Raw genomic sequence first — 13,771 nt, 5'->3', positions numbered from 1 at the left:
AGGCAAACAAGTCACTCAAATAAATGCAATATGGTCCAGTTTAGTCATTAGTTGTCTCTGCAAGAATAGATTGGATGGGGTGTGGGGAGGAGACCAGGGTGGTGGGCCTGAGCTCTGTACTGGGGCTGAGAGTTCTGCCTTTAGCACAGTCAGGGCCGTCTTAAGCCTATCTGGCGCCGTGGTGCAGGGATCCCTCGGGCGCCCCCCACCCCCACCCTTCCCTCCGGGCAGGCAGCATCTGGAGGGCGGTTATATCAGCAGGCATGAAGCACTCAGGAGGGAAAGCGCAGTTAAGGAAGAGACACACCATCTCTTTTAACTACTCCGAATTAAAGTGCAGACTTAGAAGTCCCTGCGTGCGTGCAGCTAGATGGGCTAGTAGTACTTACTACCGAGTAAACACGGTTGCGATTCGGCTGCAAGCCTGTTACACCCCTGACAGTAACTCTTGCCCCCCACCTCCCCCCCCCAGTGCTGTGGGCTCCCTCCAGTGGCAAGCCAACCTGATCCCCATCACCCTTGCCCCCTCCAGTATCGCAATGCCCTCTCTGATGCCTGGCACCTCATTCCCGCTGTTAGTGCCCTTCCTTCAAAGGAGGGGGCGGTCAGGCTAGAATACCTCTCCCGACACGGCCCACCTCCCCACTGCCCTTAGCAACCCACTCACCTACCCCTGGAGGTCGCGTTACCTGCCCAGCCTGGACCCCCACCTGCCACGCCCCCAGCAGAGCGCACAGCGGCTCACTATAGCGCAGACAGGTGGGCTCACCGATGGGACGGGCTCACCTGATCTATTGCTGAGGCAGCTACTTCTGCCGCTGCCGCCTCCAAACTCCGTGCTGCACCCCGCCCCCGCCCCCACCTTGGCCGACTCTAGCCCTGCCTGGAGCCACCCCCTGGCAGAAATCCCGGCCCCTGACGCCACGGCTGCCTGCAGAGCGCACTTGTTTTAACGCTGGTTGCTGGTGGGCTGAGCGGCCATGAGCAGCAGGAGTCCCAGGGCTACGGAGCTTGCGAGGCTCTGGGGGGCCGCCTCCTCCTCTGCCGGCGCTCTCGCTGCTGCCTAGCGGCCCAAGGAGCAGGGCAACGGCTCGGAGGGCAACGGCCCAAGGAGCAGGGCAACGGCTCGGAGGGCAACGGCCCAACAGGCAGCGGCGGAGGGGATTCCTGCAGCCGAGGGAGAAGAGGAGGTGGTGGCAGAGGAGCCATAGGGCTTAGTAGCTGGTTGCGCCCCGCCAGCGCCCCTGAGAGGCTGGCACCTGGCGCAACGAGCCACTAGGCCCTATGGGAAAGATGCCTCTGAGCACAGTGGCTGATCAGGCCCTTAGTGCATCTAGTCCTTTCTTCTGAAATGCACCTCAGGAAGCAGCCTCTTGGGATAATCTCCAATTGTTCATTTTTATTTATTAAGCCCCACGCTATTCACAAGGGCTCTGGGGCGGGTTACCACTTCTATAGATGAAAAGGGGGGAAACCGAGGCACAAGAACAAATCCAAATTGCAATGTAATTTCACTGCTAATTAAATATTTAAAAACAAATGTATATATAAAACCACATTAATAAAACGTACTGCTAAATATACCCCACGTAACCAGGGCCGTCTTAAGTATATTTGGCGCCCTGGTGCGACAGATCCCTCCGGCGCCCCCGCCCCACCCCGCCCCATTTCCCAGCGTGGCGGGCGGGCGGAGCTGTGTGGCCGGAGCTGCGCAGCCGGGCCGACGGGCGCAGGGCACGGGGCACAGTGCGGCTCCCGGGGGTGCGGCTCCGCGGTGGGTGGGCGGGCGCAACTCCGTGGCGGGCAGGCGGGCATCCTGTCGCCCTGCGCCACCCAGCCTGGTCGTGGGGCCGGCCCTGCACGTAACCAAAGGGTTGCCCAAAATGGAAATTTTGCTGCCCTGAGATTTCAAAGGCGTGTGCAGATCAAAAGAGGGAGGGAATTTGGGTGGTAAAAGGGCGACATCACCAGCTGCTGGAGAAATTCAGTTCTCCGTCCCAGGAATCATTACTGAGGTGCTGCATAAAGCTGCCATCAGGCACATGGGCACAGGTGCACCATTCAAACCATTTAGGTTGCAAGACCTTAGTCAGAGATACAATTTTAGTTACACGCCACCCATCACACTTTGATTCCATTTCTATCCTTGAGGAAGGCAAAAGAGTGACTGACCTGCAAGCTCCCAGCAGGCCATGCAGTAGTGGAAGCAAGGCCGGCCTGGCCATGAGGAAAGGTGAAGCAATTGCCTCAGCATGGCAGGCACAGGACAGTTGGGAGTGGTGGCCAATCTCAACCCATAAAGAGCACGCCACCGGCTGCCTTTGCTGACACCACTAATGCCGCTGGCCCACCGCCACTGCCATATCTTCCTGCCAACGCCTCCACCTCTCTCTCCCCCCCACCTCCAATGGCCTTCTTTTACTCCCCTTTTTCTGACTGTCATTGTTGTGGGTGAGGGAGAAGAAGGCAGCATTGGAGGGGAAGGGGTGGCACTTTCTTGCTTTGCCTCAGTGGCAAAACGTGCAGGATCACCACCGAGTGAAGGGGCAGGTCTAAGGGACTGGGAATCACGGCAGACAGAAGACCACAGGGAAAGACGGGCAACCAAGGCAGGAGATTTGCCAGTACAATTTCTAGCAAGCCACATGCAGGCAAGTAACTTCACAGAACCTTCTACATACCCAGATGTCTGCTCTTGTAGTAATCAGCTTGCCGCTATAGAGGTTGACCATTTCTGGTGCTCTGTAGGATAGCGTGGTGTACCTACAACGAAACCAAAACTCACAGGGTAGCCGGAATAGTCAAAATGGTTTTGTAAACTATGTGGTGTTTCCTCTACAACTCACATAAACATTTACTCTGCCTTGAATGATTTCTAGATCTAGAACTGACAGCAGCTCAGGGCACTCAGAAATAAGAGATTTCAAGATCGCACCCCAAGACCACCACAAAAAGAGGCTGTTGTTGAAAGCCAATATATTTATTATTTGTTTGTTTGTTTTCTGCCCTTTACCCTAAGGTCCTAGGGTGGGTTATAGCTGTTGTGTATTGAGTCAAAGGATTTTATATCTGTATTATTATTGTCTGTATTTGCATTAGGATAAAGTAACTGCCTTTTGGTCCCAGAGGGTACAGCTACTATTGGTTCATTTAAGCTGCTGTATTTGGATCCTCTGTCTTATTGGTTTCCTCCAAAAGGCAGCACTGTGATTGCGTGATATTGTTCCCTCCAAAATGTATCCCTTCCTAGCTAGTCCCCTGTCCCTATAAATGTAGCTTTCCTCTCCTCAGTCTTCAGTCTTGTTCACTTTAATAAAGAGCTGTTACTAGAGAACTGTCTCCAGCATGTTTTGTCAAGAGAGCTGAAATCACAAACCCCACGTCACAACAACTGGCGACGAAGGTGGGATCCGGAATGCTGAGGAGCGGTTAAACACAACCCTGCCTCAGAGTCCGGATTGCAGCTGAGAACAAGACTCACTGGCCAGCTGAGAAGACGACCCTGCCCGCTAGGACAATGGAGAGTCCAAGGGTATTGGAGCCCTTCCAGCCATCAGAGCCCCACACCTGGGAAGACTACGTCGAACGCTTTGAGTTCTTCGCAGTGGCTCAAGGGATCACCGATGCCAGCAAAAGAAGGGCCACATTCCTGAGCTACTGTGGGCCCGAGACCTTCAAGCTAGCCAAGGCATTACTTGCTCCAGCTAAGCTGAGTGAGACATCTCTCCAAGATATTCTTGCCTGCCTAACAAGCCACTTGGCGCCTACTGAGACCAAGATGGCCCGGCGGATGGAGTTCCATAAGAGGCAGCAGTGTGCTGGGGAGTCTGTATCCACATTTCTGGCTGAACTCCGGAAGCTCGCTCAGCACTGCGGCTTCCAAAATCTGGAAGAGACTCTCCTGGATCGGTTTATTGGGGGTCTGAGCAGCAAGAAAGCCAGAAGACGCATCGTGGCTAAAGAAGAGGTTACCCTTGCTTCAGCCTTGAAGGAGGCCACCGCCACGGAGAATTATGAAAGAGAGGAGCTTGATGCCAGTCGCAAGGCCACTAAGCCACAGATAGAAGTTGCGCATGCCATGGACGAGCTAGAGGCTACTCCAAGCCAGAGCCCAGTCCGTGGGGTTGAGTCGGTGCGTCAGGCCTGCACAGTGCACAGAGATCGCCGAGGCAGTTGCCCAGGTTGTGGCGGAAACCATGAAAGGAAGAGTTGTCGTTTCAGGGATGCTATCTGCCGGACGTGCGGAAAGACGGGTCACATCGCCAGGGTCTGTAGATCGGCGGCGTCGGGAGCGACAGGAGCAGCTAGACTGGAGCATCGCAGACCGCCCACAGCAACTCATTTTCTAAAGGACTGCCACTACGTAACGGAGATCAATGGGAGGGCCGTGCAGTTTCCAGCGCAAGGCAAGGCACACGTCAAGGTGAAGATTGAGGGTCAGCAGTGCGACATGGAGGTGGACTCCGGATCTGCATTCACCATCGTGTCAGACCAGACCGCGAAGACATTCTTCCCCAGGGGTCAGTTGCCCCCTCTGGAGCCCTTTCCGGCAACCTTGCAGTCGTACTCAGCAGGCCGCATCCATGTTATGGGAATGTGTGCCGTGAGAGTACAGTTCCGGGACAAACAGGCTGTACTCAAACTGGTGATTGCGAAGGGCAGTCGCCCCAGTCTCCTGGGCACTGACTGGTTCCCTGCCCTGGGACTGAGTATCTCAGGGCTTAATTCAATCCAAACCTGCCCTGAGATGAGCGAGGTATTATGCAAGGAATTTGCTGGTCTCTTTAATGGAAAACTGGGTTGTTATAAAGGGCCCCCAGTTGACTTCGAGTTGGACCCCGGGGTGGCTCCAATCCGACTCAAACCAAGGCGAGTGCCATTTGCACTGCAACCCAAGATCGAGGCAGAGCTGGATAAATTGGTCAAGCAGGGAGTTCTCTCACCCGTGGACTCTGCTAAGTGGGAGACTCCAATCGTCACGCCCCTTAAAGCAAATGGGGAAGTCAGGATATGTGCAGATTACAAATGTACTATCAATAAGGCACTCAGGGGAAACTCATACCCCATTCCAGTTGTATCACATCTGTTGGCTAAACTGGCTGGGGGCAAGGTGTTCGCCAAAATTGACCTGGCACAAGCTTACCAACAGCTGCCAGTAACCCCACAATCAGCGGAAGCACAGACTATTGTCACACATAAAGGGGCGTTCAGAGTTAACAGATTACAGTTCGGAGTTTGTGTGGCCCCAGGGATTTTTCAAGGGCTCATGGAACGCCTGTTAAGAGGTCTGCCGGGGGTCTTGCCATTTTTTGATGACGTTTTGATTGCTGGAAAAGACCCACAGGAACTGGTTGCGCGTGTCCGTGCAGTGTTGCTCAAGTTCAAGGAGGTGGGGTTGCAACTGAAAAAGGAAAAATGCAGTTTTGGGGTGCCAACGGTGGATTTCTTGGGGTTTAAAATTGATGCATCAGGCATCCACCCCACAGATGCTAAGATTAAGGCCATCATCGAGGCACCACGACCACAGAACAAGACGGAGTTGCAGTCATTCCTGGGACTTATTAACTTTTATCATTCATTCTTACCCCAGAAAGCTTCGGTAGCTGAACCATTACATAGACTATTGCAGAAAAAGAATGTGTGGCGATGGGGGCGGGAGCAGCAGAAGGCTTTTGACTCCTTGCGAGGAATGCTGAGTAGCAGGAGCGTCCTTGCTCATTATGATGAGTCAAAGCCGCTGGTCCTGGCATGTGATGCCTCTCAATACGGTCTGGGGGCTGTGCTGAGTCATAGGGAACCGGATGGGTCGGAAAAGCCCATCTCTTTCTATTCCCGTACGTTGTCGCCCACGGAGCGCAACTATGCTCAAATTGATAAAGAGGCACTGGCTATTGTGTCCGGAATCAAAAGGTTCTATGATTATTTGTACGGTCGCCAATTCTCCATTGAAACGGACCACAAACCACTGTTAGGGTTGTTCAACCCAAACAAACAAACGCCACAAATTCTCTCCCCCAGAATGTTGCGTTGGTCAATATTCCTGAATGGGTTCCAGTACACCTTGACCCATGTGCCGGGGAAACAATTGTGCCATGCTGATACGCTGAGTCGCTTGCCCCTTCCTGGCGGGAGCAATGAGGATCCTGCTCCGGCGGAGCACATTATGATGCTAGAAACACTTCCGGGGGCTCCTGTAACAGCTACGGATATAGCTGAGAAAACGAGGAAAGATGCTGTTCTCTCCCGTGTGCTCACTTGGGTGGGGAGGGGGTGGCCAGGTGGTCCGCATGAAGAAAAATTCAGGCCTTATGCGACAAGGCAGCACGAATTGTCCATGCATAAGGGTTGTCTCCTATGGGGAGATAGGGTGATCATCCCAGCACCACTGAGAAACAGGGTTCTTGAGACGCTTCACATGGGACACCCGGGAATGGTCAGGATGAAGTCGCTAGCCCGATGTTATGTGTGGTGGCCTGGAATGGACCAGAACATAGAACAATGGGTACGAACATGCAAGGCATGCCAAGAGGTGCGGGCAGAAGTGGCCAGAGCACCAGTCCACTGGTGGGAGCAGTCCAGGACTCCCTGGAGCCGGCTGCACATAGATTTTGCAGGGCCATTCCAAGGGAAGGTCTTTTTGGTTATCGTTGATGCATATTCCAAATGGTTAGAAGTGGCGATGGTCCCTAGCATGGCATCAGCTGCCGTAATCAAGGTGTTGAGGCAGCTGTTTGCAACCCACGGGTTACCTGAGACCATTGTATCAGATAATGGGGCAGCTTTTGTATCCCAAGAATTCAGGGCATTCTTGGCTGATAACTTCATAAGAGGGGTCACATCCGCGCCCTTTCACCCATCCTCCAATGGGCAGGCTGAGCGCATGGTAAGAACAGCCAAATAATCCATTGCACGCTTAATGGAGGGTAACTGGTCGGCTCGCATTGCGCGAATGTTATTTTTGCAGCATGCGACGCCGTGTACTGCGACGGGCAAGTCGCCAGCCGAGCTGCTCTTAGGTAGAAGACTGGTAACGGTGCTGGATTATGTCCACCCAGATAAAATGCCAAACCGTAATTCAAGAGCAACCCCCCAGGCTGAGACTGACACAACAAGGTATCTCGCCCCTGAAGATCTGGTCTGGGTGAGGAACTATTCACGAGGTCCGCGGTGGGTGGCTGGTGTGATCACCCGGGCTAGTGGACCTGTGTCCTATTATGTGACCTTGGAAAATGGGCAAGTTTGGAAGAGACATATAGATCAGCTGAGGCGCCGGGCGCTCAGCAGGGAGGAGTCAGATAATTCATCCCTGGCTAATGACGCACAGCTGCGAGACCAGAGTGAAAATGGTCCAGAGGTGCAGTCACCAGGGGCTTCAGCAAATGAACCAGGGTCTGCTAGTCCTCATGATGACGAGGTACAGGTCGGGGACCCTGAGATGTCTGGGACTCCATCTGTTCCTGATGAAACCCCTATAGCAGCCCCTCCACCACAGGTAACACCCAATCCAGAACCTGCAACACCTGTTGTCAGGAGATCAGGTAGAAGTTGTAGGACCCCACAGTACCTGAGGGATTACGTCTGCTGTGCTCACTAGGGGGGAGGGGTGTTGTGTATTGAGTCAAAGGATTTTATATCTGTATTATTATTGTCTGTATTTGCATTAGGATAAAGTAACTGCCTTTTGGTCCCAGAGGGTACAGCTACTATTGGTTCATTTAAGCTGCTGTATTTGGATCCTCTGTCTTATTGGTTTCCTCCAAAAGGCAGCACTGTGATTGCGTGATATTGTTCCCTCCAAAATGTATCCCTTCCTAGCTAGTCCCCTGTCCCTATAAATGTAGCTTTCCTCTCCTCAGTCTTCAGTCTTGTTCACTTTAATAAAGAGCTGTTACTAGAGAACTGTCTCCAGCATGTTTTGTCAAGAGAGCTGAAATCACAAACCCCACGTCACAACAATAGCATTAAAAATGATAGTTAAAATAATTGAAAACAACTTACAATCATAAAAATAAGGTGGGTCCTAAAAACATACCACCTCAAGTGTCAGGGTAAAGGTTAGAAGCAGCCCAGCTAATTAACAACCCTCTTCTAGTTTTGAAACCACAACACTTAAGATTTAAACAAATGTTCTAAAAGCCCAGAAACAGGCTGCTTTTTTCCCCTCTCTGCTGCTATGATGCTTTTCATGCAGAAGCAGCCCCAAGCCAGACACAGGAGAGGCCCACTAAACCATCCCTCACTCACTTCTTGATTTCTTCCTCCACTGCATTCACTCCTTCGAGCTGAGGGTTCTGGAATTTGTTGGTGGCACTTCCAAAGTCGCACAGCACATAATGGCCACGATCGTGCAGGAGGATATTTTCCACCTGGAAAGAAAAGGTGTGCATACCAGGATAAAGGAGAAACATAATTCCTTTGCATAAACATTTCTCTTCCCACCAGCAGGAACAGGAAACGTGAACTTGGGAACAGTGGCGGCAGTTGTGGAAAGTGCCCCTGACTTCTGAAAGCCAAAATCCCCTAGCCATCAAGTCCTACTTGGTTTTCCTCCCGGAAGACTTTTCATGTGGTGACTGAGATATCACCCATGGAGAAGGTCAGCTGATACTTCATGGACCAGCCTTCCCCAACCTGGGGCCCTTCAAAGGTTTTGAAATACAGCTTCCATCAGCCCTCTACCCCATGCTTCCATCATACAGTGCTGCTGGCTGGGTCTGGTGGGAGCGGTAATCCAAAACATCTGGATGGCCTCAGGTTGGGAAAGGCTGCTGTGGACTATTTAGGAATTTTACAGTGGGTGTAAGATTCTGGCAGAGCATTGCAACTGTCACCCCCCACATATCCCACTGCACACAAAGGATTGCCTCTGTAATGTTCTACAGATGTTTCAGCATTTACTTTTATGTTCTCACAAAGATACAAATCCCCTCTTCCTAAAAACAATGAATGGCACTGATGCCAAGGCTCACAACAGCAACTATTCAACACATTCATAGTAGTAAATGATTGTCTCTACATTCATCTTGGGTACTTCTCATTTGCTTGGAGGGAGTTTTGAGAAATTCTTTTTCTGATTTTGAGAAATTCAGTGAGAAATCATTTCCCCAGAGCAAAGGCAGGAAACATGTGTCCTTCCATATGTTTTGGATTAACAATCACATCAGACCCAGCCAACAAGGTGAATGATCAGGATGATGGGAATTATAGTTCAGCAACATCTGGAATAGCACCAGATCCCCTGGCCTTGCCTTGAGAGAAACAAATATACAGTGGTACCTCTACTTACAAATTTAATGCGTTCCAAACACACATTTGTAAGTCGAATCCCATAGGAATGCATTGGGAGAAAAAAATTGTAAGTCGAAGCAACCCTATCTAAAAATTCATAAGTAGAAAAAATCCTATCTAAACTGCATCCAAGATGGCGGACGGAGCTCCATTCGTAAGTAGAGTTATTCGTAAGTAGAGGTAGCACTGTATTTCACTGAGAAACTCAGATAAGCATAACCTTTGACATCACTTAAATGCCCTGAGATTATGATCTCCTGATTTGAGATTTGGGGATACAGGGTCAGCCCCCACTATAAAGATTTCTAAGCGCACAAATCCATGCACACCACTTTTCTGTAATCGTAGTGTTGATTACATTACTTTGAGTGCTCACACAACTTGGGAGAGAGCCTCAAACACTGTCTAATAAATGTGATAAAGTCAAACACCCGCCCCCAAAACATTTGGGGGGCACCAGGTTGGGGAAGGCTGCTATAAGCAGTCAGGAAGAGGCAAGACAATACCTACCAAGTGGGGTTCCACCAACTGCCCACTGACGACAGTTCAAGGTTAGTCAGAAACTGGTGGCGCAAAAAACCCAACAGCCCAAATGTGAGTGATGCATGTGCACAAGACTGCTGTTTGTCAATACCAGCCAAGGTAGGAAAAAAGAAATGCCTGTAACACACCCAGTCATGAGGACCTATCACTGCTTTAATATCGAGGAGAGTCTCTGGGCACCAGAATACTATCTACATGGCAAGCATCTCTACAAGGACACCGTACGTTACCTTCAAATCCCTGTGGATGATGGGCGATTTGCACTGGTGCAGCCTGGCCACGGCTTCGCAGGTGTCACAGAAGATCTGCAGAACTTCGCTTTCCGTGAAGCCTGTCTGCAAGCGCTGATTCATGAGGTTCACCACCTGGCCTCCTGGAAAGAGGAAAGGCAGAGTAAGGGAGAGGGAGAGCCAAGACCAGTGGTTGAGACACTGCGCTTTCTAAGAGGCTTTACTAACCACAAGGCACTCAAGGAAACATGGCAGCATGTTGGCACAGGGTATCAGAAGGTGCTCTGTGCCAGTCGTTCCCAAACTGGGTGGTACCACCCCCTTGAGGAGCAGTGGGACTACTGGGGGGTGGCCTAAGAAGCAAGGGGCACTGGAGATGAGCTCCTCCAAACATGTTGCTCACTTATGTACAACTGACAATGCTGGAGCCTAGAGCAAAACACATTCATTTCGTATTTAAAGTTATACTACTCTTCTATTTTTCAAAGCTATTTCCTTTGGTCACGCTTGCTTGTATTTACAATTGTGAGTTGTCACAATATAGCAGGCATCCCCAAACTGCGGCCCTCCAGATGTTTTGGCCTACAACTCTCATGATCCCTAGCTAACAGGACCAGTGGTCAGGGATGATGGGAATTGTAGTCCAAAAATCTGGAGGGCCGAAGTCTGGGGATGCCTACAATATACCAATACCTGGCTAAAAAAAGGTAAAGGACCCCTGACAGTTAAGTCCAGTCGCAAACGACTCTGGGGTTGCGAGGCTCATCTCGCTTTACTGGCCGAGGGAGCCGGCGTTTGTCTGCAGACAGTTTTCCCGGGTCATGTGGCCAGCATGACTAAGCCACTTCTGGTGAACCAGAGCAGCGCACAGAAACGCCGTTTACCTTCCCGCCAGAGCGGTACCTATTTATCTACTTGCACTTTGATGTGCTTTTGAACTGCCAGGTTGGCAGGAGCTGGGACCGAACAACGGGAGTTCACCCCGTTGCAGGGATTCGAACCGCCAACCTTCTGATCGGCAAGCCCAAGGCTCAGTAGTTTACACCAGAGCGCCACCCACATCCCTAACAACTAGCTAGCAGCTATCAATTGCCTTATAAATTAGTTGCCACACATCTGTGGTAGGTGAAGGTTTGTGCATGCTTGGTAAGTAGTTATATATAAATGTTTTATGCATAAAAATCTTTTTCAGGCAATACCTAGTATCACCGGATCAGATTCATCTACTTTGAATTAACTAAATGAAATGGTTTCAACTGGATTTTGAATAAATGTGTTGTTTTGAATTTCCCTACCCATTGTCTCTGGAGGGAGGAAAGAGCGTGCATAGGGTGGATGGGTGGAAGGGGAGGATTGCCCAGAGTTGTTGAGCTTTCTGGGGGGAGGATTTGCACAGAATTGTCCAGCTTTTTGCTCACTTCATTTAATCCTGTGATCAATAAGGATCCCATGATAGACCACAATCGCCCAGGGAGCGAGCGATGTGTTGGACATGGCTGCTCTAACACATAGGGAAAGGCTAAAAATTATTTTCCAAATCCCTATTTCAATCTGAGCTGGAAAAAAATCCAGTGACTTTACAGAGCTTGCTTATTCCTTTGAGGTGAGTTGTGATGAGCCTTCAAAGTTCTCTTCTAAACATGGCTTGGTAATGACTGCTTGCCTAGTTGCCAGAGGTGGGGTAAATCTTGTGGACTAGTATTGTTTGTGAACTTATTTTTAAGGCCTGCATCTTTTTCCATTGTACCTTCTTGCATTTGAACAGCACTCCAATTTAGACAAACCTTTGGATATCTGGACATCGTGTAGGCCTTCTGAGAACAGGAGTCATACCATACAGGTTTGTAAACATGGCTCCATTGAACTAGTACACACCTCGGCAAAAATCCATGAGGATCAAGACTTCCCAGACATCCCCACTGCTCACAGAGTTTATACTGGAGTCAATAAATCCAACAATGTTCTTGTGTCCCACAAGGTCCCTCTGGAAAAAGTAAAAGAAGAGGTACTGTTCACTGGAAGTCACAACCAGAAAAATCTACATCTAAGTAAACAAACTTCAAAACAGAATTAAGCTACCTGCACATATTATGCCAGTGACATCATTCTCTTCCTTTTACTTTGCTTCTCCTCATTCTCTGAGTATCCAATAACTTTTCAAATTCAAATTCACTTCTGCTACATGATTTTTGGTTGTTCTGTATTTCTAGAATATCCTGGCCCAGCTCTGACACCTGAACTTCCCACCATCACTCAAGTTATTCAGTTTAAAGAAGCAGTTATGTTTTTAAAACAACAGCTGGCTTTGTAGCAGTGCTAACAGGAGTGGTTTTCTTTCCCTCCTAGATCTGTCAAACAGGAAGGCCCAACTTTCCAATCCATGCAATAGTATCTATCCAAAACATTCTGCAAGAACTTCCAGAGTTTTGAGTCCTGCATTGGCTTACCATGATCTGAATTTCCCGTTTGCAGACTTGTAGGTCGTGTTCATTGTTGACATACATTCGTTTCAGGGCGCATTTCATCCCATTGCTGGTTCTCACCAGAAAAACAATAGCAAACCCACCTGTGGACAGAAGATGTGCAAAAGTTCAGCTAGCAATTTTAGAAGATTGTCTGAAATTTGAGGCAAGCAATTTTGCTGTTGAAACTAAGCAGGCCTGACCTTGGAGAGCCATGCAGAAAATCAATCCAAGCTCTCTGGAAGGAGATATGGCTAACTAGGCACCCAAGGTACTTTCACATCCTTGAATTAAAACTGGAGGAACTCTCACGCTGGAAAGGAATTGTTTTTAGAGCATGTGAGCAAAAGAATCACCTCTGCTCAGTGTAGTTTTCCCTATATTGTTTCTGCATGAGTCACTGTTCTGGGTGTGCCTCCTGGAAGTCCCAGCAATCTAAAACAATGACTCATGCAGTGATCCAATGGGTAGCATCCTCTGAAGGTGGGCAATTCTGCTGAGCCCTTGCAATTGAACCACAAGCCCAATACAAAGCCATGCCAGGAAAGAGGGAGGGAGGGAGGGAGGGAGGGAGGGAGGGAGGGAGGGAGAGAGAGAGAGAGAGAGAGAGAGAGAGAGAGAGAGAGAGAGAGAGAGAGAGAGAAAGAGAGAAAGAGAGGAAGGAAGGAAGGAAGGAAGGAAGGAAGGAAGGAAGGAAGGAAGGAAGGAAGGAAGGAAGGAAGGAAGGAAGGAAGGAAGGAAGGAAGGATCTGAAGGGCAAAGTTTTTAATCAAAACATCTGGAGGGCACCAGGTTAGGGGAGGCTGGCGTATGGTAAAGGACAGATGGACAGGACCTCAGGCATCATGGACTTGGAAGGTTCTGCCAGGGACTCACTGGGTGGTCTTGAACAAGCATCCCTCCTTTCTCAGCTTCATTGCTGATAATCTATGAAAGGAGCAGACAGCAACTGATTTCTACACATAGAGGAGAAGCTTGGTCTTCCACAGCAGAATAACCTCTAGCACTTCTCTGGTTGATATTACCTCGGAACAAAACTCATACAACAACACAGTGAAAGGACGCTGATTAATTTCACTCCACAAGCCACAACTTTTACAGCCAAACCACAATCAATCAACATTCCTACAGTGCACCATGTTTATAACAATCTGCTGCACAAAAAGAGGTGTGATGGAAGCATCATCTCTCAGCAAGAACCAGGAATGCAGTACAGTGGTCTTGTTTATACCAGCCTTCCCCAACCTG

The 13,771-nt window shown here is 49.7% G+C and overlaps 1 protein-coding gene across 18 annotated transcripts in view; it reads right to left on the bottom strand.

Moving 5' to 3' along the window:
- The window catches only part of AAK1 (AP2 associated kinase 1), a 117,362-nt gene that overhangs the window by 70,482 nt on the left and 33,109 nt on the right, over positions 1–13,771 (bottom strand). For all 18 annotated transcript variants that reach the window (XM_035118199.3, XM_035118202.3, XM_035118203.3 and 15 more), the window contains exons 3-7: positions 12,509–12,627; positions 11,937–12,045; positions 10,062–10,204; positions 8,245–8,366; positions 2,682–2,763 (exon numbers count right to left, since the gene is read on the bottom strand). In XM_035118199.3, the coding sequence (XP_034974090.2) occupies positions 2,682–2,763; positions 8,245–8,366; positions 10,062–10,204; positions 11,937–12,045; positions 12,509–12,627 (575 nt within the window). The remainder of the gene's footprint in view (positions 1–2,681; positions 2,764–8,244; positions 8,367–10,061; positions 10,205–11,936; positions 12,046–12,508; positions 12,628–13,771) is intronic.

This window comes from Zootoca vivipara, chromosome 6 (genome assembly GCF_965207765.1).
Source record: "Zootoca vivipara chromosome 6, rZooViv2.hap1.1, whole genome shotgun sequence".
NCBI classification, from domain to species: Eukaryota; Metazoa; Chordata; class Lepidosauria; order Squamata; family Lacertidae; genus Zootoca; species Zootoca vivipara.
This window is presented reverse-complemented; position numbering and strand designations above follow the sequence as displayed.